At 31.5% G+C, this 25,547-nt stretch overlaps 1 protein-coding gene across 1 annotated transcript; it reads left to right on the forward strand.

The window, feature by feature from the left end:
• The first annotated feature begins 777 nt into the window (after positions 1-777).
• LOC142338316 (acetylcholine receptor subunit delta-like) lies at positions 778-24,968 on the forward strand. The gene is made up of 3 exons (XM_075388008.1): positions 778-915; positions 24,272-24,399; positions 24,783-24,968. Exons 1-3 carry the CDS (start codon positions 870-872, stop codon positions 24,951-24,953), a joined length of 345 nt encoding a protein of 114 aa, XP_075244123.1. The 5' UTR covers positions 778-869; the 3' UTR covers positions 24,954-24,968.
• The last annotated feature ends 579 nt before the right edge of the window (positions 24,969-25,547 follow it).

Here is a 25,547-nt window from a genome sequence, read left to right on the forward strand (position 1 = left end):
AATAAAAATACGTTTTCTAAATTTTGCCTAAATGCTTATTAGCAAACGGAAACATAACCAAAACGTACTTTTCCTAGGAAAGCTACAACAAAAATTCTTGCTGATTGACACTCTATATACACTGGGGATCTCTTTTACTAAGTTTGGTTGCATTTGAATAACCCTTGAACCGATGAAAACTCAATTTTACTATATATCGAGTTTAAGTAAGCTCAAAGCTAAGCTAAATTTTAAAGCACATACGATCAACGCTAAAACTTAAATGATGAATTTATGCATTTAATATCAACGCTAATTTAAACGGTAAAATATAAAATTACAGCGGAAATTCAAGCGTTGAATTTATGTAAGTTGACGCTTAGAAATGTCAAAATTATGTAGGATCTACGCTTAAAAACGTAAAGTTATGTAAGATTTATGCCTAATACTTTCTTTTCAACGCCTCAAGCGTGGATTTTATAAAAATTCAACGCATTCCCAGCTAATATTAATTAATTTTGATTTTTTAAGCCTGGACACCTCGTTCCGGCAGGCTCCATATGAGGACGAGCTCTTTTGAACCAACAAGGTGGCAAAAACTAAAATTCTTCTTTTGTTGCGTCTTTTCAACAATTTATAGCAAAGTGACGCAGCTTCAGTTATGGTCATCAAAGTTTAATGAATTGTCTAGCAGCTGTTTTGCGTGTACTTTTTCAATTTTGCTTACATACGAAAGCTGTGCTTTCAAATCTAACACATTTTCAAATATTGTTCGTCAGTTGACAGTTTACGCGCCAACCAAAATTTTATCATGACGCACTTTCAAATTAGTTTTTCTTGAGTTTAAATTCAGTTGACAAGATAAGCTAAAAGCGAATTTGACCATAAACATGCGTGTGTTCTGTCTTGTGTTTTTGGCTAACCAATTTAGAACAGGTCAGTGTTTCAGATTATCTAAAGAAGGGAGTTGATAGTCATTTTCTTTATCCGCTCCATTATAATGTCTTAGTATCTATGCTCAAACCCCAAATTTTCTGCCCAGTAACGAGAGTTATGTTAATAGTAATACTTGTGGCATTGAGTTCATGTAAGACATCAAAGTGATCTTTTGAATAACCACTGAACGTAGTGGAGTGGGTGTTGTCCTTATTGGCGACATTATAGCATTTTCTTTTTTGTCATTAAAAACCTTTCCAAAATTGCTAGGCGTTTTTCTATTCAAATTCTCGTAGTCAAATCATAGGGCAGTGGATATGAATCAGAATAACAGTTCCCGGTGTACCACAACTTTTACAATTTCATTTCAGACAGATCACTCAGAAGTCGGTTTTTTTGCATATCCCGCCAACTGTTGTCGACCACAAGTTTTATCTCTAAATAGAAAAATATTTTCCACAGATGGTATATAAATTTGACGGTGTGCTCGCATGAATACAGTTTCTGCTGTCATTATTGTTCAAAAAATGGTTTTTTAGTTTCCGAGGCATAAATGACAAAATTTTTCAAAAAATGGTTTTTTCGTTTCCGAGGCAATATGAAAAAACTGTATTTTTCAAACTTATTTTTCTTATACTGTCCGCCTTCCTATGGATATATTGATAATCTAAATTTAGCATTGGAACAATATCTAATTTCTAATTTATTTTTGGGCTAAAGTGCTGAACAAAAAAACAATTTTTAAATGTTTTAAAGCCTTCAATGACCTGTTCTATGTCCATTCAGCAATGTTTGTTATTGATCTTTTACTGCCTTGTGCCTTAGGTACACAAACTCTTCAAATTTTTGTAATTGAAAAGTGATGCAGTTAAATATTTTATTTTGAGTTTTCTTATATATAAAAATATATATAAAAATAAACGGTTTAAATTTTTTTTGAGCTTTGGAAGTTTACTCACAATATCAGAGTTATGTGACACAATTTTAATTTTACTTGTGTTGAGAAAAAGATCGTTCGAATTCTTTTTCCTGAAAACGTCAATTTTTATTTGGATTCTTTAGGAGACGCTCGTTGCTAGCCCGGAGACTAGCGCCACTGTAAAGCAGTACTGAATCATTATATCTCATTAGTAGACACAATATTCGGTACTGATTCATGGTGGCCAGGAACTTGACAGTGTATTCTCTTCTGTTCGGAACCAATACCCATTTTTTTGAAATTACAATGAATGTTGGAATTTTGGTTTCGTGTTGTTCTCTATAAGATTAGAAATGAATTAAAATTCTCGAAAACAAATTTGGAGTTTTACGAGACATCAACTTTTGAAGATGAGGAGAACGTTTATTGTTTTAAAACACAAAATAACAGTTGAATCCAGTAAAAGAACATGTTAAATACTTGTGCAATCATAGCTATCACGACATTGAACAATAGCTGGCTTCCATTTGCTAAATTTTCTAACTTGAGCTTATAATAATTAAATGTAAATATTTCTGAAAAATGTATTTAATGATCTGACTAAGAAAACCATGACTTTGTTTTGTTCACGGGCCACAATAATACATCATAGTCTTTTTGATAAAAATTGGGATAAGGTTATTCTGATCACCATCTAGAATTTTGCCCCAAAAAACCGGTCAAAAAGTGTTAATCATAATGATAAGTTTTGTGATTGAAAAACCATAGAGAAGAATTCTTGCATCTGTACAATATGATTCCCAAATGTTGCTGCAGAAGTTTGATGACTTTGTGAAATTTTAACTAGGAACTAATTCCCGTAGCCTGACTGAAGGAGAAAAAAATAACTGTGCAAAGATGGAGACGAAGAACTTAAGGAATATACTCTCTTTCCCCTTGAATCGGGCCAATTTGGAGTGCAAAAAATGAAATAATACAGAAAAAGGATGAAATTGATTCCTCATTCTAAAAACAACATTTTCTTTTAACATAAAAAACAGCTTCAGAAGCTTCAAATTTTTTCTCATAAAATGTTTAGATAAAATTTTTAAAAATTAACCATTAGATAAAACATTTGCATAAGAATTTTTGAAATTCTTCTATTGTGTTTTCTTTGAAACATTCACTTAGAACTATGACCCACTAGTTATGAACTTGCAAGCTTGTACGATTGTTGATGTTATTTTTCGAAGAAACTTTGCAAGATTTTGTCAATGTATTTCAAGTGTTATTTCAACGGGTATCAGATGCTGCTCAATTGTGAGCTATCAAACAATCGTACCGGAGGATTAATTTATCGGCAATGGTGTAAGTAGTAAGAGATGTATACACCTGAGATCACTTTTTGGCACATTTTCCCCAAACATGTTCGACCATGCGCGCGGATGAAAAGTTCTTGGCAATTATTCCCTTTTAGTTTAGGATTGTTGCCTGAATTTGTAATAGACTTACTTTTTTGAACAGGACATGTTGGCTTGCCTCTTTGATAAGGTATATGAGCACACTGTGGAGAATACTGTCTGTAAACCCGGCTATTGCCTAAGGGCTTTAAATCTACTCTATATTTGTCATGAACACTTTTGCGTAGAAATCTGGGCTTCTAATGTGAATAAACTATATATATTGGTATTGCGTGATCAGGGTTAATTCCTACATACGCACCTTTGAAGCACACAAGTTTATAAGATTATAAGGGATATTTAAATCCTGTGAAGAAGATTGTTTGTATACAAACGTTAGCGGGCTATAAATCCAGTGAACACTTTTGCGCAGTAGCAGAAATCTGGGTGTCTAATGTGAATAATCTAAGTATTGGTATTGCGTATGCAGTCTCACGTTGAAGATTTTGTTATTTAACTACATGTGAAACAACTGGGTAGGAAGCGTTCTACTTTCTGATGAAATTATTACCTAAGGTCTATTTTTAGAACACAAACTCAAACTCGAACTCGAACTCGTCTGGATCAGACTGTTAATAGACTTCCCTTTCATTTATTACACAATAAGCCATATGATTCAGACGTATTACATTTTGACAATTCGTATCCGAAAACAACAAGTTCGAACACGATAAAAGGAGGTAATTGATTCTTCAATAGAATTTATATAAAAAAGGAACAAAAAAAAACATTCTGAAAGATAATAGTTTACTGAAACTTTGACCTCTTCAACTGTTGTTTTGTCCAGCAAAGATTAGTTGTTTTTGACAGGGAAGAAAATTTTCGATGAGAAAGAACACAAGTTGAGAGCAACTTCTACCCCCCCGCAATTTAAATCAGGTTAATTCATCATTTGAAAAGAAATCATCGTTTGAAGTTATACTAAGAAGTTAGGTCCTTGAGGAATCCGAAAGTAAAGAATGATCTTGTTTTTAGTTTCGAAGGATCAATCAGAAAAACGAGTAGTGTCAAGAAGAACAGTTGGGTGTAACAACATCTTGTCACTTTGGTTGCAGAGAATACAAAGACACAAAAGGCGGAAAAAACCTTGTTTGAATTCCGAGCGCTTCAAAAACAAATTGGCATAAGGAAGCAAAAAAAGGATAACATCTGGAAACAAGAGGAACAGTTTTTTGTTTGTCTATCATCAGAGCGCATCAAGAATCCCTAAGCAAGAGGAGTGGTTCAAAACAGAAAACTTGTGCAAAGTAAGTTAAAAAAACTTCTTTTGTCTTCATGTAGCTCCTCCGTCATTTCATCCTATATAACTCATCCACTGATCAAAACAAGGTAGTCGGAAAACATCAGTTTTGCTCACTTAATAAACATATGAGTCATCAATTTTGCTCACGTAACATATATATGAGTCATCAAAGGTCTATTGTACATCATTTTTTTCCTCTTAAAGTACAATTCCTGGAGAAAAGTTTCTTAAGGAAAAGTTGCTCCAATAGTAAAAACTAACACAAAACTACTTTAAAAAACATCAATTTTGCTCACAAAACATATATATGAGTCATCAAATGTCAATTGTACATCATTTTTTTCCCTCTTATTGTACAAGTTCTAGAGAAAAGTTTCTTAAGGAAAAGTTATTCCAATAGTGAAATATAACACAAAACTACTTCAAAAAACGTTAATTTTGCTCACGTAACATATATATGAGTCATCAAAGGTCAATTCTACATCATTTTTTTCCTCTTAAAGTACAAGTCCTGTAGAAAAGTTTCTTAGGGAAAAGTTTTTCCAATAGTAAAAACCAACACAAAACTACTTCAAAAAACATCAATTTTGCTCACATAACATATTTATGAGTCATCAAATGTCAATTGTACATCATTCTTTTTCTCTGATTGTACAAGTTCTAGAGAAAAGCTTCTTAAGGAAAAGTTATTCCAATAGTGAAATATAACACAAAACTACTTCAAAAAACGTTAATTTTGCTCACGTAACATATATATGAGTCATCAAATGTCAATTGTACATCATTTTTTTCCCTCTTATTGTACAAGTTCTAGAGAAAAGTTTCTTAAGGAAAATTATTCCAATAGTGAAATCTAAGACAAAACTACTTCAAAAAACGTTAATTTTGCTCACGTAACATATATATGAGTCATCAAATGTCAATTTTACATCATTTTTTTCCCTCTTATTGTACAAGTTCTAGAGAAAAGTTTCTTAAGGAAAAGTTATTCCAATAGTGAAATATAACACAAAACTACTTCAAAAAACGTTAATTTTGCTCACGTAACATATATATGAGTCATCAAATGTCAGTTGTACATCATTTTTTCCCTCTTATTGTACAAGTTCTAGAGAAAAGTTTCTTAAGGAAAATTATTCCAATAGTGAAATCTAACACAAAACTACTTCAAAAAACGTTAATTTTGCTCACGTAACATATATATGAGTCATCAAAGGTCTATTGTACATCATTTTTTCCCTCTTAAAGTACAATTCCTGAAGAAAAGTTTCTTAAGGAAAAGTTGCTCCAATAGTAAAAACTAACACAAAACTACTTTAAAAAACATCAATTTTGCTCACAAAACATATATATGAGTCATCAAATGTCAATTGTACATCATTTTTTTTCCTCTTATTGTACAAGTTCTAGAGAAAGTTTCTTAAGGGAAAGTTATTCCAATAGTGAAAACTAACACAAAACTACTTCAAAAAACGTTAATTTTGCTCACGTAACATATATATGAGTCATCAAAGGTCAATTGTACATCATTTTTTTCCTCTTAAAGTACAAGTCCTGGAGAAAAGTTTCTTAGGGAAAAGTTTTTCCAATAGTAAAAACTAACACAAAACTACTTCAAAAAACGTTAATTTTGCTCACGTAACATATATATGAGTCATCAAATGTCAATTGTACATCAATTTTTCCCTCTTATTGTACAAGTTCTAGAGAAAAATTTCTTAAGGAAAATTATTCCAATAGTGAAATCTAACACAAAACTAATTCAAAAAACGTTAATTTTGCTCACGTAACATATATATGAGTCATCAAATGTCAATTTTACATCATTTTTTTCCTCTTATTGTACAAGTTCTAGAGAAAAGTTTCTTAAGGAAAAGTTATTCCAATAGTGAAATATAACACAAAACTACTTCAAAAAACGTTAATTTTGCTCACGTAACATATATATGAGTCATCAAATGTTAATTGTACATCATTTTTTTCCCTCTTATTGTACAAGTTCTAGAGAAAAGTTTCTTAAGGAAAATTATTCCAATAGTGAAATCTAACAAAAAACTACTTCAAAAAACGTTAATTTTGCTCACGTAACTTATATATGAGTCATCAAATGTCAATTTTACATCAATTTTTTTCCTCTTATTGTAAAAGTTCTAGAGAAAAGTTTCTTAAGGAAAATTATTCCAATAGTGAAAACTAACAAAAAACTACTTCAAAAAACGTTAACTTTGCTCACGTAACATAAATATGAGTCATCAAAGGTCAATTAAAAATCATTTTTTTCCTCTTATTGTAGAAATCCTAGAGAAAATTTTCTTAAGGAAAAATTGTTCCAATAGTAAAAACTAACACAAAACTACTTTAAAAAACATCAATTTTGCTCACATAACATATATATGAGTCATCAAATGTCAATTGTACATCATTTTTTTCCCTCTTATTGTACAAGTTCTAGAGAGAAGTTTCTTCAGGAAAATTTATTCCAATAGTGAAAACTAACAAAAATCTACTTCAAAAAACATTAATTTTGCTCACATAACATATATATGAGTCATCAAAGGTCTATTGTACATCATTTTTTTTCTCTTAATTTTTAAGTTCTAGAGAAAAGTTTTTTAAGGGAAATGTTGTTCCAATAGTAAAAACTAACACAAAACTACTTTAAAAAACATCAATTTTGCTCACGTAACATATATATGAGTCATCAAAGGTCAATCAAAAATCATTTTTTCCTCTTAATGTACAAATCCTAGAGAAAAGTTTCTTCAGCAAAAGGTGTTCCATTAGTGAAAACTAACACAAAACTACTTTAAAAAACATCAATTTTGCTCACGTAACATATATATGAGTCATCAAAGGTCAATTGTACATCATTTGTTTCCTCTTAATGTACAAATCCTAGAGAAAAGTTTCTTAAGGAAAAGTTGTTCCAATAGTAAAAACTAACACAAAACTACTTTAAAAAACATTAATTTTGCTCACATAACATATATATGAGTCATCAAAGGTCAATTGTACATCATTTTTTTCTCTTAATTTTTAAGTTCTAGAGAAAAGTTTTTTAAGGGAAATGTTGTTCCATTAGTGAAAACTAACACAAAACTACTTTAAAAAACATCAATTTTGCTCACGTAACATATATATGAGTCATCAAATGTCAATTGTACATCATTTTTTTTCCTCTTATTGTACAAGTTCTAGAGAAAAGTTTTTTAAGGAAAAGTTGTTCCAATAGTGAAAACTAACACAAAACTACTTTAAAAAACATCAATTTTGCTCACATAACATATATATGAGTCATCAAATGTCAATTGTACATCATTTTTTTCCCTCTTATTGTACAAGTTCTAGAGAGAAGTTTCTTCAGGAAAATTTATTCCAATAGTGAAAACTAACAAAAATCTACTTCAAAAAACATTAATTTTGCTCACATAACATATATATGAGTCATCAAAGGTCTATTGTACATCATTTTTTTCCCTCTTATTGTACAAGTTCTAGAGAAAAGTTTCTTAAGGAAAAGTTATTCCAATAGTGAAATATAACACAAAACTACTTCAAAAAACGTTAATTTTGCTCACGTAACATATATATGAGTCATCAAAGGTCAATTCTACATCATTTTTTTCCTCTTAAAGTACAAGTCCTGTAGAAAAGTTTCTTAGGGAAAAGTTTTTCCAATAGTAAAAACCAACACAAAACTACTTCAAAAAACATCAATTTTGCTCACATAACATATTTATGAGTCATCAAATGTCAATTGTACATCATTTTTTTTCTCTGATTGTACAAGTTCTAGAGAAAAGTTTCTTAAGGAAAAGTTATTCCAATAGTGAAATATAACACAAAACTACTTCAAAAAACGTTAATTTTGCTCACGTAACATATATATGAGTCATCAAATGTTAATTGTACATCATTTTTTTCCCTCTTATTGTACAAGTTCTAGAGAAAAGTTTCTTAAGGAAAATTATTCCAATAGTGAAATCTAACAAAAAACTACTTCAAAAAACGTTAATTTTGCTCACGTAACTTATATATGAGTCATCAAATGTCAATTTTACATCAATTTTTTTCCTCTTATTGTAAAAGTTCTAGAGAAAAGTTTCTTAAGGAAAATTATTCCAATAGTGAAAACTAACAAAAAACTACTTCAAAAAACGTTAACTTTGCTCACGTAACATAAATATGAGTCATCAAAGGTCAATTAAAAATCATTTTTTTCCTCTTATTGTAGAAATCCTAGAGAAAATTTTCTTAAGGAAAAATTGTTCCAATAGTAAAAACTAACACAAAACTACTTTAAAAAACATCAATTTTGCTCACATAACATATATATGAGTCATCAAATGTCAATTGTACATCATTTTTTTCCCTCTTATTGTACAAGTTCTAGAGAGAAGTTTCTTCAGGAAAATTTATTCCAATAGTGAAAACTAACAAAAATCTACTTCAAAAAACATTAATTTTGCTCACATAACATATATATGAGTCATCAAAGGTCTATTGTACATCATTTTTTTTCTCTTAATTTTTAAGTTCTAGAGAAAAGTTTTTTAAGGGAAATGTTGTTCCAATAGTAAAAACTAACACAAAACTACTTTAAAAAACATCAATTTTGCTCACGTAACATATATATGAGTCATCAAAGGTCAATCAAAAATCATTTTTTCCTCTTAATGTACAAATCCTAGAGAAAAGTTTCTTCAGCAAAAGGTGTTCCATTAGTGAAAACTAACACAAAACTACTTTAAAAAACATCAATTTTGCTCACGTAACATATATATGAGTCATCAAAGGTCAATTGTACATCATTTGTTTCCTCTTAATGTACAAATCCTAGAGAAAAGTTTCTTAAGGAAAAGTTGTTCCAATAGTAAAAACTAACACAAAACTACTTTAAAAAACATTAATTTTGCTCACATAACATATATATGAGTCATCAAAGGTCTATTGTACATCATTTTTTTCTCTTAATTTTTAAGTTCTAGAGAAAAGTTTTTTAAGGGAAATGTTGTTCCATTAGTGAAAACTAACACAAAACTACTTTAAAAAACATCAATTTTGCTCACGTAACATATATATGAGTCATCAAATGTCAATTGTACATCATTTTTTTTCCTCTTATTGTACAAGTTCTAGAGAAAAGTTTTTTAAGGAAAAGTTGTTCCAATAGTGAAAACTAACACAAAACTACTTTAAAAAACATTAATTTTGCTCACATAACATATATATGAGTCATCAAAGGTCTATTGTACATCATTTTTTTTCTCTTAATTTTTAAGTTCTAGAGAAAAGTTTTTTAAGGGAAATGTTGTTCCATTAGTGAAAACTAACACAAAACTAGTTTAAAAAACATCAATTTAGCTCACGTAACATATATATGAGTCATCAAAGGTCAATTGTACATCATTTGCTTCCTCTTAATGTACAAACCCTAGAGAAAAGTTTCTTAAGGAAAAGGTGTTCCATTAGTGAAAACTAACATAAAACTATTTTAAAAAACATCAGTTTTGCTCACATAACATATATATGAGTCATCAAAGGTCAATTGTACATCATTTTTTTCCTCTTAATGTACAAGTCCTAGCGAAAAGTTTCTTTAGGAAAAGTTGTTCCTTTATTAAAAACTAACACGAAACTATTTTAAAAGCCATCAATTTTGCTCACATAACACATATATGAGTCATCAAAGGTCAATTGTACATCATTTTTTTCCTCTTAATATACAAAACCTAGAGAAAAACTTCTTGACGAAAACTTGTTCCATTAGTGAAAACGAACACAAAACTACTTCAAATAACATTAATTTTGCTCACGTAATATATATATATATATATATATATATATATATATATATATATATGAGTCATCAAAGGTCAATTGTACATCAATTTTTTCCTCCTAGTGTACAAGTCCTAGAGAAAAATTTCTTAAGGAAAAGATGTTCCATTAGTGAAAACTAACACAAAACAACTTTAAAAAACATCAATTTCGCTCACATAACATATGTATGAGTCATCATAGGTCAAATGTACGTCATTTTTCTTCCTCATAATGTACAAGTCCTAGAGAAAAGTTTCTTAAGGGAAAGTTGTTCCAATAGTGAAAACTAACACAAAACTACTTCAAAAAACATTAATTTTGCTCACATAACATATATATATGAGTCATCAGGTCAATTGTACATCATGTTTTTCCTCTTAAAGTACAAGTCCTAGAGAAAAGTTTCTAAAGGAAAAGTTGTTCCATAAGTAAAAACTAACACAAAATTCCTTTAAAAAACATCAATTTTGCTCACATAACATATATATGAGTCATCAAAGGTCAATTGTACATCATTTTTTTCCTCTTAATGTACAAGTCCTAGAGAAAAGTTTCTTTGGGAAAAGGTGTTCCATTAGTGAAAACTAACACAAAACTACTTTAAAAAACATCAATTTTGCTCACATAACATATATATGAGTCATCAAAGGTCAATTGTGCATCATTTTTTTCCTCTTAATGTACAAGTTCTAGAGAAATTTTTCTGAAGGAAAAGTTGTTCCGTTAGTGAAAACTAACACAAAACTACTTTAAAAACACATAACATATAAATGAGTCATCAAAGGTCAATTGTACATCATTTTTTTCCTCTTAAAGTACAAGTCCTAGAGAAAAGTTTCTTTAGGAAAAGTTGTTCCAATAGTAAAAACTAACACAAAAATATTTTAAAAAACATCAATTTTGCTCACGTAACATATATATGAGTCATCAAAGATCAATTGTACATCATTTTTTTCCTCTTTAAGTACAAGTCATAGAGAAAAGTTTCTTTAAGAAAAGTTGTTCCATTAGTAAAAATTAACACAAAACTACTTTAAAAAACATCAATTTTGCTTGTACCTTATATATGAGTCATCAAATGTCATATGTACATCATTTTTTCCTTCTTAAATTACAAGTCCTAGAGAAAAGTTTCTTAAGGAAAAGTTGCTCCATTAGTAAAATCTAACGCAAAACTACTTTAAAAACATCAATTTTGCTCACATAACATATATATATGAGTCATCAAAGGTCAATTGTACATCATTTTTTTCCTCTTAATGTACAAGTCCTAGAGAAAAGTTTCTTTAGGAAAAGGTGTTCCATTAGTGAAAACTAACACAAAACTACTTTAAAAAACGTCAATTTTGCTCACATAACATATATATGAGTCATCAAAGGTCAATTGTGCATCATTTTTCCCCTCTTAATGTACAAGTTCTAGAGAAATGTTTCTGAAGGAAAAGTTGTTCCGTGAGTGAAAACTAACACAAAACTACTTTAAAAACATCAATTTTGCTCACATAACATATATATGAGTCATCAAAGGTCAATTGTACATCATTTTTTCCTCTCAAAGTACAAGTCCTAGAGAAAAGTTTCTTAAGGAAAAGTTGTTCTATTAGAAAATACTATTACAAAACTACTTTAAAAAACATCAATTTTGCTCACGTAACATATATATGAGTCATCAAAGGTCAATTGTACATCATTTGCTTCCTCTTAATGTACAAACCCTAGAGAAAAGTTTCTTAAGGAAAAGGTGTTCCATTAGTGAAAACTAACATAAAACTATTTTAAAAAACATCAGTTTTGCTCACATAACATATATATGAGTCATCAAAGGTCTATTGTACATCATTTTTTTTTCTCTTAATTTTTAAGTTCTAGAGAAAAGTTTTTTAAGGGAAATGTTGTTCCAATAGTAAAAACTAACACAAAACTACTTTAAAAAACATCAATTTTGCTCACGTAACATATATATGAGTCATCAAAGGTCAATCAAAAATCATTTTTTCCTCTTAATGTACAAATCCTAGAGAAAAGTTTCTTCAGCAAAAGGTGTTCCATTAGTGAAAACTAACACAAAACTACTTTAAAAAACATCAATTTTGCTCACGTAACATATATATGAGTCATCAAAGGTCAATTGTACATCATTTGTTTCCTCTTAATGTACAAATCCTAGAGAAAAGTTTCTTAAGGAAAAGTTGTTCCAATAGTAAAAACTAACACAAAACTACTTTAAAAAACATTAATTTTGCTCACATAACATATATATGAGTCATCAAAGGTCTATTGTACATCATTTTTTTCTCTTAATTTTTAAGTTCTAGAGAAAAGTTTTTTAAGGGAAATGTTGTTCCATTAGTGAAAACTAACACAAAACTACTTTAAAAAACATCAATTTTGCTCACGTAACATATATATGAGTCATCAAATGTCAATTGTACATCATTTTTTTTCCTCTTATTGTACAAGTTCTAGAGAAAAGTTTTTTAAGGAAAAGTTGTTCCAATAGTGAAAACTAACACAAAACTACTTTAAAAAACATTAATTTTGCTCACATAACATATATATGAGTCATCAAAGGTCTATTGTACATCATTTTTTTTCTCTTAATTTTTAAGTTCTAGAGAAAAGTTTTTTAAGGTAAATGTTGTTCCATTAGTGAAAACTAACACAAAACTAGTTTAAAAAACATCAATTTAGCTCACGTAACATATATATGAGTCATCAAAGGTCAATTGTACATCATTTGCTTCCTCTTAATGTACAAACCCTAGAGAAAAGTTTCTTAAGGAAAAGGTGTTCCATTAGTGAAAACTAACATAAAACTATTTTAAAAAACATCAGTTTTGCTCACATAACATATATATGAGTCATCAAAGGTCAATTGTACATCATTTTTTTCCTCTTAATGTACAAGTCCTAGCGAAAAATTTCTTTAGGAAAAGTTGTTCCTTTATTAAAAACTAACACGAAACTATTTTAAAAGCCATCAATTTTGCTCACATAACACATATATGAGTCATCAAAGGTCAATTGTACATCATTTTTTTCCTCTTAATATACAAAACCTAGAGAAAAACTTCTTGACGAAAACTTGTTCCATTAGTGAAAACGAACACAAAACTACTTCAAATAACATTAATTTTGCTCACGTAATATATATATATATATATATATATATATATATATATATATATCTATATATATATATATAGATATGAGTCATCAAAGGTCAATTGTACATCAATTTTTTCCTCCTAGTGTACAAGTCCTAGAGAAAAATTTCTTAAGGAAAAGATGTTCCATTAGTGAAAACTAACACAAAACAACTTTAAAAAACATCAATTTCGCTCACATAACATATGTATGAGTCATCATAGGTCAAATGTACATCATTTTTCTTCCTCATAATGTACAAGTCCTAGAGAAAAGTTTCTTAAGGGAAAGTTGTTCCAATAGTGAAAACTAACACAAAACTACTTTAAAAAACATTAATTTTGCTCACATAACATATATATGAGTCATCAGGTCAATTGTACATCATGTTTTTCCTCTTAAAGTACAAGTCCTAGAGAAAAGTTTCTAAAGGAAAAGTTGTTCCATAAGTAAAAACTAACACAAAATTACTTTAAAAAACATCAATTTTGCTCACATAACATATATATGAGTCATCAAAGGTCAATTGTACATCATTTTTTTCCTCTTAATGTACAAGTCCTAGAGAAAAGTTTCTTTGGGAAAAGGTGTTCCATTAGTGAAAACTAACACAAAACTACTTTAAAAAACATCAATTTTGCTCACATAACATATATATGAGTCATCAAAGGTCAATTGTGCATCATTTTTTTCCTCTTAATGTACAAGTTCTAGAGAAATTTTTCTGAAGGAAAAGTTGTTCCGTTAGTGAAAACTAACACAAAACTACTTTAAAAACACATAACATATAAATGAGTCATCAAAGGTCAATTGTACATCATTTTTTTCCTCTTAAAGTACAAGTCCTAGAGAAAAGTTTCTTTAGGAAAAGTTGTTCCAATAGTAAAAACTAACACAAAAATACTTTAAAAAACATCAATTTTGCTCACGTAACATATATATGAGTCATCAAAGGTCAATTGTACATCATTTTTTTCCTCTTTAAGTACAAGTCATAGAGAAAAGTTTCTTTAAGAAAAGTTGTTCCATTAGTAAAAATTAACACAAAACTACTTTAAAAAACATCAATTTTGCTTGTACCTTATATGTGAGTCATCAAATGTCATATGTACATCATTTTTTTCTTCTTAAATTACAAGTCCTAGAGAAAAGTTTCTTAAGGAAAAGTTGCTCCATTAGTAAAATCTAACGCAAAACTACTTTAAAAACATCAATTTTGCTCACATAACATATATATATGAGTCATCAAAGGTCAATTGTACATCATTTTTTTCCTCTTAATGTACAAGTCCTAGAGAAAAGTTTCTTTAGGAAAAGGTGTTCCATTAGTGAAAACTAACACAAAACTACTTTAGAAAACGTCAATTTTGCTCACATAACATATATATGAGTCATCAAAGGTCAATTGTGCATCATTTTTCCCCTCTTAATGTACAAGTTCTAGAGAAATGTTTCTGAAGGAAAAGTTGTTCCGTGAGTGAAAACTAACACAAAACTACTTTAAAAACATCAATTTTGCTCACATAACATATATATGAGTCATCAAAGGTCAATTGTACATCATTTTTTCCTCTCAAAGTACAAGTCCTAGAGAAAAGTTTCTTAAGGAAAAGTTGTTCTATTAGAAAATACTATTACAAAACTACTTTAAAAAACATCAATTTTGCTCACGTAACATATATATGAGTCATCAAAGGTCAATTGTACATCATTTTTTCCTCTCAAAGTACAAGTCCTAGAGAAAAGTTTCTTAAGGAAAAGTTGTTCCATTAGTAAAAACTAACACAAAACTACTTTAAAAAACATCAATTTTGCTCACATAACATATATATGAGTCATCAAAGGTCAATTGTGCATCATTTTTTTCCCTCTTAATGTACAAGTCCCAGAGAAAAGTTTCTTGAGGAAAAGTTGTTCTATTAGAAAAAACTATTACAAAACTACTTTAGAAAACATCAATTTTGCTCACGTAACATATATATGAGTCATCAAAGGTCAATTGTACATCATTTTTTTCCTCTCAAAGTACAAGTCCTAGAGATAAGTTTCTTAAGGAAAAGTTGTTCCATTAGTAAAAACTAACACAAAATTACTTAAAAAACATCAATTTCGCTCATATAACATATGTATGAGTCAACAAAGGTCAATTCTACATCATTTTTCCCTCTTAAAGTACAATTCCTGAAGAAAAATTTCTAAATTAAAACTTATCACAATAGGGAAGCAAAATTAGGTTAAAAGATATGAATTTTGCCCTTAGAAATTCTATATGAGTAATCAAAAGTCAACTGAACATTTTTATTGCGTGTACGAGAAATTCTAAACAGTTTAATTAATTGAATTTTCGTTAGGTAAAAAAAATTATGCAGTTTTGAAAATTAGGTTTAAAAAATTATGTCGCCAAACAATTCTCCAAAAGCTCTTTTGTTTAATTTTCTCTCACTTCACAACTGTGAAAGAAAAATGCATTGACAACAAAACTTTCTTACTTGAGATTTATAAAGCAAATATCGAAATAAACTTGTCATTAAATCAAAGTTCTTCAACCATAGCAACGATTTCTCGCTTAAACTTATTTTGCAGGCTAAATTTCATTCTACTTGATTAAAATAACTGTCCCAAAAAGCACAAAAAACTCCTTAATAGTCTTATTTATTTATCGTTGGCCATTTACAAACAATAATTGCAACCGAAATTTCCGACTAAATTCCGTTAGTACTCTAAAAGATAAATTAAATTGTCCAGAAATATTTCAAAAGTTGTCAAAGGGTCGTCAGAGATTTAAAGTTTAAAAACATTTCTAGAATGTAAAATTTTTTATAAAGTTTTTAACAGAAAGTTTTCAAAGTTCAGTAAAACCGCTATGCGCATTTCTAGAGACTTTCACTATTAATTAAACAAAACTAAATTTCTTCCTAGAGGTTGTACATTTGTGAAATTTATAAGGGAACAAAAACGTACCAAAAAGATCATCTATTTAAAACTTAAAATCAAAGAAAATTTGAGATAAAAATTTGTGAACATTAGCAAAAGTTTCTCATCAATAATTAACTACTCATGAATTTTTGTTGAGGTTGTTTTTCAAAACCATCCTTAAACAGTTAATAAACATTTCCAGCAGTCAGTAGATGCCAACTAGTTCTTATTAGATTCCATAAACTAAGACATAATTTCTCTAACTTTGATTTGGAATGAAAAATTAAATTAAAAACGTTCAGACCATTTTGTTGAAGAAGCATTTATTTTAGAGTGTTGATTCGTTTGGCAGCACCGAAAAAGAAATTCAACAACAAGAATTTTGTCAAAATTACAGTCTGAACTATGAAAATTATGTACTACATATGTATCTGTAGTAACATAAATTTTCAACCAATTTACAGAACCAAAAAAATTTAGTTAGATAATATTGGCATATTTCGTAATCAACGGAAAATTTCAGCATCTGTTTTACATTATATCATTCTGAGTGCAGGGATCTGCAAGGTCAAATTTTTTTTAAACTGACAAATTAAACTGAACAGAAACAGAATGTTGGTTGGTATGACAGAGATCAACAAGGTAAAATATGCTATGCGTTACCCAAAAAAGCCAGTTTTTCCCCTGCTATAAAAAAGCGGCGATTAAAAATCACAAAACTACAATCCAATATTGAAGCTTTTTTCTGCTTCAGGAAACTATACAGCTCTTTTACAATCTACTCGAAATTTATGATAAACTTATCAGATGAAGCAAAACTGAAAAAACATTTGTTTTCTTGGAAAAGAAAATTAAGACAACTATGTGGATTTCGACGCTTTCTTAATGTGTTCGGTTTTCGTCAACCTTAGCTAAAATTCGTGATCCTGTTTTTTTGCAAAGTACGATAATGAATTAGTGTTCTAGATGCAATATGTCAAAGAAAAACATGATTCGCTGTCCAGTCTTAACTTTTAATTGACTGTTGAATTAATTGTTTTCGTCAACCACAAAAATGTTCTCAGTTGACTTGTGTGAAAATTCGTTTTGAACACCGAGGTCGTGATTATCAATTTTGAAAATTCAATCAATTTTTTGTCTTATTGCATCCAGAAATTGCTTTTATCAATTTTTTTTGAACTTCAAAAGCATTTTAAAAAAGCAACCCAAATTACCAACGATTTGATTCTGTCACCTTTTATTGATCACATATTTGTCTGTAAATAAAAGATTTGTCTGACAGTTTTAAAAGCAATCCAAAAAATATCAAGGAGAAAAAGTCAGTTGAAAACTTTAAGCAACTATACAGCGAGTTTCTATTCAAATATAAAAATTCAAGTATATTAAAACAAATAGCCAAAACTGCCATAAAAAACATTAGTTCCTTATCTTGATTTTAGCCTAGGTCCACTGGGTCCACACAAATAGAAAAATCAATTCCACAAACAAAAAATCAAACAGATTTTATAGAGACAAGAGTACTATAAAAACAATCCTTGCTTTAAAAATTTTCATTTTGAGGCTTTCAACAACTACAGATCAGTCGTTCTTTTTCTTTCTCAATGAATTTGTACTGATTTGTGAAAACTTAACAACAAAAATCTTATGGAAGTAGGCTTAATCTTTTAATATACTTAAATCTAGTTGTTGCAAGTGGTTGCAATATAGTGAGTTTTATATCGACTTTTTTGATCCTAAACTAAAACAAACCATCAAATTTCGGAAAACAAAACGGAGGACTACATTGTTTTTGTTCAATCTCCGATTATCTCATCAGTATGAGCCCAGTATTTTGAAAGTAATTTTTTTGACATACAAAACTACATTCCTATCTAATATTTGCCAGAATTTGGGATCACCTGCAAAAAACTATAGTAAAAAAGTTTTCAAACGGTAAAAGTTTCCCCTTCATTGAAGAGGTTTACGCGTAACCAATATTTTTGATACATGTAAATGTTTGATGGAAAAATTAGAAAACAAACGAAAACTATAAAAGCAAGTTATTTAGTTAGATAAATCATTTTAAAGCATTCAACAACTGCAAACCAGTCGCTTTGATTGGAGTCAAGCAAATTGTTCCAAACTAATTTTTCTTAGGCGCAATATTTCAAACGAATTAGAAGTGTAAGTTTCTATTTTTCTCATTAAAACCTTTTTCTGTTTTAAATTAAGACTTTCAACTGTGAAGAGTGCTCAAAGAAGTACAGCAGGAAACAGAAGTTATTGCAGCATATTGAGAAGGAGCATAACGCAAAATTGGAAAAAACAGCAAGCTATGAATGTGCAATTTGTAGCAACAAATTCACAGAGAGCAGAAGTGTAATTCGAGAGAGCAGAAGTGTAATTAAAAACAGTTCATAGATGTCAGACGTACACAAAGTGCAAGCATTGTACACAAATTTATGGCGACACATCATCGTGTGCTAGACATGAGGTAGACGCTCATGGTACTCATACAGAGGCTCCTGAGAAAGTTAAAAGCAAGGCTAAACATGAGCAACAAAAGACTAAACATGCGATCGAAAAATTCTTCCAGTCGTTCAGATTACAAGCGGACAACCAAATTGATGTGTTCACCTTTCTTACGGAGCATCTCGAAGAGCTTAAATTGTTCGTGAGAAACAAAATAGCAGAGCTTGGAACTTTGAAAATTCAGCTCTCTGTTTTTGTACAGATGTTAAAACCAACGGATGATACCAAAGTCGGCTGTCATGCAAAAACAAAGTCGAAAGTTCTAACAACAGAACTATCAGATTATGAAGTTTTTGAAATGGTTGATCAAATGAACAATTCAATCCAAATTTTTTCAACCGGTGGAATTGGATTTGTTGTTCAGAAAATTGATCACTTGGACATCAACTAACAAATTCAAACCTATCAGAGGAAGCAGATTTATTGCTACACAATCCGCTTTAGTTGGAAACCATTTTCTCCTAAATATACGAAACAATGATAAAAAATATTTTGCATATTCAGTCCTTGCAGCACTGTTTCCACCGAAGGAGAACAAAATTCGGCAAAACAAATACAAGCCAAGTTTGCACAAACTGAATTTTGATAATATAGAGTTCCCGATGTCCTTAACGGATGTTCCAAAGTTTGAAAAGCAAAACAATATTGGAATTAATGTTTTTGGTTTCGAGAAAAACAAAATTTTGCCGCTTTACTTGTCTGGAAATGGTACACATAAAGTTATTCCTTTGTTGCTGCTGACTGATGGACTTACTAATCATTACTGCTTGATAACGAATTTTCATGCTTTCATGGCTCGGCAGTTTGGAAAAAGGAATCATATAACCGGTATAAGTACTGCGAACGTTGCCTTCACGGATTACGAGACAACATATCACTGGAAAAACATTTGGATTTCTGTGGGGAGCATAAAGCTGTTCATATTACTTTGCCAACGGAAGACTCAACAATTGAGTTTACTAACTGGCATAAAACGTTTTCAGTTCCCTTAGTGATTTATGCCGACACAGAGGCTGTCAGCTTTAAGCATGAAACCTGCCGCCAGAATTCTGAGAATAGCTACACCTTGAACAAAGAAACTCAGAATCCTTGCGCAATAGGTTTTTGTGCTGTTGATAAAGCTGGTGGAAGTGATTTTTACAGTTTTGAAGGCATCGAAGAGTTTTTTTTATAGTGGCTCAGAGAAAACGCCAGATCTATTTCTGAGAGAAAACAGAAGCATAGACGCCTCATAATATCTGACGAAGAACGAATGAGAATGATTGATCAGGATAAAAGATGTGTTATTTGTAAGAAGTGTTTGAACGACGAAAAAGTAATCCATCATGATCACTTTACTGGTGAAATCTACGGAGTTGCACACAACAGCTGCAATCTGAAGCTTCGTACGCATACTTTTACGCCTATTTTCTTCCACAACCTTAGCAAATACGACGCACATCATCTATTGAAATACATTGCAATCCACTCCGAAGAAAAATTGACAGTAATTCCTTGCAACAGTGAGACATACATCTCATTCTCGTTCTTTGTTCCTGTTGGTAGAACAAAAGATGACAAGCTACTATATGAAAAATTTTGTTCCTTGACAGCTTTCGTTTTTTTATCGGGGAGTCTTGAAACTCTGGCTACAACACTCGAAACAAAGGACTACATTCAATTATCTAAACATTTCCCAAAAAATGTCGAACTTTTGCAAAAGAAAGGAGTTTTCCCATATTTGTTTCCTCGACAGCTTTGAGAAACTCTTTAAACAGTCGTTGCCTCATTATGGTGATCAGTGGATAAACTCACTGTCTGGTCAAATTGAAGTTTCTGAGGAGGATGTTCAGCATGCTGACAAAGTTTAGAATATGTTTGGCTGCAAAAACTTTGGTGACTATCTCATGTTGTATCTCGAAACTGATGTTATTCTTCTGGCTGACGTGTCTGAAAAATGCCGGAGACTGTTTGATTAGTTATATGGATTAGACCCCCTGTCATTACTCTAGTGCACCCAATATTTTATGGGATGCAATGCTGAAAACAACTGAAGTGAAACTGGACTTGCTTTCTGATATAGATATGCTGTTGTTTTGTGAGAGAACCATCCGTGGAGGATTGAATGAAATTGGTGAAAAACGGTATATGAACGCTAACAACAAAAACTTGCGTGACTTTGATGAAGAAAAACCAATTACTTATGGACTTTTTCTGGATGTCATTAACTTATACGGTGGAACAATGATGAGAAAAATTGCCAACCGGAGGATTTGAATGGTCAGAAATCAGCTTGGACAAGATCATGCAAACATCTGACGAAAGTGATGTTGGGTACTTTGTTATGGTTGATTTGAATTATCCTAGCAACTTACATGACTGTCACAATGATTTCCCTCTGGCTGCTGAGAAGTTAAAAATCGATGCTGAGATGCTTTCTCAGTATCAAGTACTATTGGGAAACAAGACCAATCATATCCCAAAGCTTCTGGAAACGCTTCAGTCAAAGCAGACTTATGCTTGCCATTATTCAGTTCTGATTCATTATCAAGTTGCGACAACAAACTGGTATCAGCACCGTTGAGAAGAACTTTTTCAAACTGTTGAACAATTCATGCTTCGGGAAAACGATGGAAAATTTGAGATGTCGTTACAAGATGGTATTTCTTGAAAATGAGGAAAAAGCAAAATTTTATTGCAACAAGTACAATTTTGAGAAGTTCACTATATTTCGAGAGAACCTTGTTGGGATCACTCTAAGCCGGAAAGAGATCAGGTGGAATAAACCAACTTATCTGGGTGCTGCTATTTTGGATCTGTCGAAACTACACCTGTACAGATTTCATTATGAAGAAATGGGGCCTTTAATTGACAAAAAAGCTCGAGTGATGTATCGTGACACCGATTCTCTCTTTTATGAAATTTAGACGGATGACATATACAAAGATCTTAAAAAGTTGAAACACGCCCTTGATTTGAGTGATTACCCCAAGGATCATCACTTACATAGTGAATTGAACAAAAAAGTGCCGCCTAAATTATCAGATGAGCTGAATGGTGACATTGTGATGGAAGCAGTTTTTCTGAAACCAAAAGCTTACTCTGTAAAAACTTTGCAGAAAGTCAAACAAAGTGCCAAGGGTGTGAGCAAACATGTGAAAAAGACACTTCATCATAGTAAGTTTAAAGATGTGCTCAAATCAAAATCACCATTGAGAAAACTAGTAACATCTATAACTAGTGACAAACACACACTCAACATAAGAGAGTCTAACAAAATTGCTTTGAGCGCATTTGACGATAAACGTTATTATCTGAGTGACGGTATAAGCTCATACGCGTATGGGCACTACAAAATTGGTCACAAGCGGAAACAGCCCTTGGAAAAACCTATAAAGTCTTATATTGAGATCAGTGAATGTGAAACCACCAGAGATTTAACTGAACAACTTGATACTGAGATTGAAGAAACCTTTTCACCACCTGATCCTGGGTTCTGGAAAACTTATCAATTTGAGTCCGATGAGGAAGAAATATTTGATTTTGATGCAGCTCCATAAGAAAAGCCGCTCTCAAGATGTCCATATATCGATTTCGAAGCAGAGGAAGAGCTGCCTGCAAAGAAGCAACGCCTGTCCAGCAAGCGTTAAATATTGACGATGCTGCCCAACTCCAGCCCCGTTAGGAGTCTCAAGAAGTATTGACGAGGAGATACAACAACCTGCGACTGCTCCGCGCAGGAGCTTCTTGTGACAATAACGGCTTTTATAGGGGATAGCTGCCCAACTCCACCCCGGTTGGGAGTCTCAAGAAGTATTGACGAGGAGATACAACAACCTGCGACTGCTCCGCCCAGGAGCTTCGTGTGACAATAACAACTTTTATAGGGGATAGCTGCCAAACTCCACCCCGGTTGGGGTCTCAAGAAGTACTGACGAGGAGATACAAAAACCTGCGACTGCTCCGCGCAGGAGCTTCTTGTGACAATAACAGCTTTTATAGGGGATAGCTGCCCAACTCCACCCCGGTTGGGAGTCTCAAGAACTATTGACGAGGAGATACAACAACCTGCGACTGCTCCGCGCAGGAATTTCTTGTGACAATAACAGCTTTTATAGGGGATAGCTGCCCAACTCCACCCCGGTTGGGGTCTCAAGAGGTATTGACGAGGAGATACAACAACCTGCGACTGCTCCGCGCAGGAGCTTCTTGTGACAATAACAGCTTTTAAAGGGGATAGCTGCCCAACTCCACCCCGGTTGGGGTCTCAAGAAGTAATGACGAGGAGATACAAAAACCTGCCACTGCTCCGCGCAAGAGCTTCTTGTGACAATAACAGCTTTTATAGGGGATAGCTGCCCAACTCCACCCCGGTTGGGAGTCTCAAGAAGTATTGACGAGGAGATACAACAACCTGCGACTGCTCCGCGCAAGCGCTTCTTGTGACAATAACAGCTTTTATAGGGGATAGCTGCCCAACTCCACCCCGGGTGGGGTCTCAAGAGGTATTGACGAGGAGATACAAAATCCTGCGACTGCTCCGCGCAGTAGCTTCTTGTGACAATAACAGCTCTAACAGGGGATTACAATGACTTCTTTTTCTAATCGTGCATTTCTATTTTTAATATCCAGATGTCCAGACAACACAAATAGATGTTGAAGAAGGTGCTGACGGAGAAGCAGTTTTAAAACGGGTACATTTATAAAACTTAAAACAATGACTTAAAACAAAATGTTGTGTCTTAAATATTTATTAGATGTTTGTTATGAAAAGTTTATTGTTTGTTCTTAACCTTGCTTTATTAATTTAACTTTTTTTTAGTTTGTTTCATTTTTACAACTTACGCAAAAAAATTAGTTCGAAGCTGTCTGTTAAAAGTATGGTTATTTTGTTTTTTGTTTCCTCTGAGTCAATAATTAACTATCAAGAGACAAGATAACCGCGGAGTTTGAGTAATTAAACCATAAAAAAAGTATCTCTCTATTTCAAAATGAAGTTGAGGTACGTCTATTACATATTCAGGCAACAATCCTAAACTAAAAGGGAATAATTGCCAAGAACTTTTCATCCGCGCGCATGGTCGAACATGTTTGGGGAAAATGTGCCAAAAAGTGATCTCAGGTGTATACATTTCTTACTACTGGTGTATGAATTATTTTAGAACAATTACCGATCTTTATATTTTCGATTTTTTTCTGACGAGGTTTTAAAACGGCCTGAAAGGTGCTCGTTTTTTGGCAGATTAAAAATGAACTGGAATAGAATTGTTACAGAAACCAATGAAATATTGAAAAATATTTGCAGTTGACATAACTAAATAGCAGTCAATTTGAAATATAGTAATTTATATGATACCATTTCTTGTTTTTCATTAAAAGCATTGAGTTGGAACCTGGACAGCGAAGTGACGTCATTTGTTACGACATATCTGCCTGCAAAACATAAACCTGTTCTACTGAGAGATTTGGTGTTCACTTTTGCTGACCTCTACAATATAATAGAAGTGGTAAGTGCCCGTTTATGAATATTACCACACTTATTAGTCATATTCTTATCGCTAACCATTACGTAGCAAAAGTTACATTTCATCGGGTAAATTTACCTGGCACAAAATTATAGCCCCTATGATAGCAAAAAAACGACACTGGGGACATACGTTACATGCCGAGTAGGCGGTAAAGGCTATAGCTGAAAAAAGCCGAAAAATTGAATTATTTAACGTGCTTTGTTTAATATTAACTTGGTTTAAACTTTTTGGTTAGCGATATACGTTTAACATTAAAGGTTAAGGTTAAACGTTTAAGTTAAACTAAATGTTAAACCAATATCCCTAACCGAAAAGTTTAAACCAAGTTAACATTAAACACAGCACCATTCAATTTTTTGTAGAATGAGAAAGAGGAGACGATCACGACCAAGTTATGGATGTATGTGGGCTATGCAGTCGAAGTGGGAGCCACAGCTTGGAATGACAGCGGGCTTGTTGATGTGCTCGAAATTTTTCCTGGATTCGACAAAGTGTGGCTTCCAGATGTTATTGTACTAAACAGGCAAGCATAAAACACAATTTGAAATTTTAAACCATGTGAGTTCATTTTTTAATTGAAAAGGAAGCTATGTTATGAACGCAGAACATTAACATTTTGACGTGATCTTAAGCAATATGATTCGCAACAAGAATAGCTGACTTATTGATTTGCGTAAAATGTTTTTGATAATTAGTTTTTTGAACTATGAACTCGACAAAAATGTGAAAACCGATAATTAACAGTTTTTTACGCTTATATATTTGTCTGTCAATTTATAAGTGGAACTGGGCACTAGAAATTCCCTACATGAACATTATTTTAATTAGACCTCATTTGTCAACTAAATAAAGCCTTACAGAGCCAAAAATATTCTGTAAAGCCTATAAAGTTCCGCAATTAAAGATTATATCTACCAAATTACCAATGAACATACCTTTGAACATAAAAGTTATTCCGACACCACCCTAGTGGACAGGAACTATATCCTCAATTTGGTCTTTTATTCAGCCAAATTTGGCTTGTAGATATTTTCATTGTAGAGAATTGTGATTGGTATCATTAGAAAGCCGTAAACAAAAGAATTTAGATTAAATCGCTTAAAAGTTTTCTTATCTTTTTTGAGGTC

Source organism: Convolutriloba macropyga, chromosome 4 (genome assembly GCF_964194025.1).
Source record: "Convolutriloba macropyga chromosome 4, txConMacr16.3, whole genome shotgun sequence".
NCBI classification, from domain to species: Eukaryota; Metazoa; Xenacoelomorpha; order Acoela; family Convolutidae; genus Convolutriloba; species Convolutriloba macropyga.

What these genes read in the sequence shown, in the direction of transcription:
- LOC142338316 (XM_075388008.1), top strand. Translation starts at nt 870, where the DNA reads ATGCGTGTGTTCTGTCTTGTGTTTTTGGCTAACCAATTTAGAACAG. An exon ending in GGCTAACCAATTTAGAACAG is followed by an intron (nt 916 to 24,271) that starts GTCAGTGTTTCA and finishes TTTCATTAAAAG; the next exon opens with CATTGAGTTGGAACCTGGAC. An exon ending in TCTACAATATAATAGAAGTG is followed by an intron (nt 24,400 to 24,782) that starts GTAAGTGCCCGT and finishes AATTTTTTGTAG; the next exon opens with AATGAGAAAGAGGAGACGAT.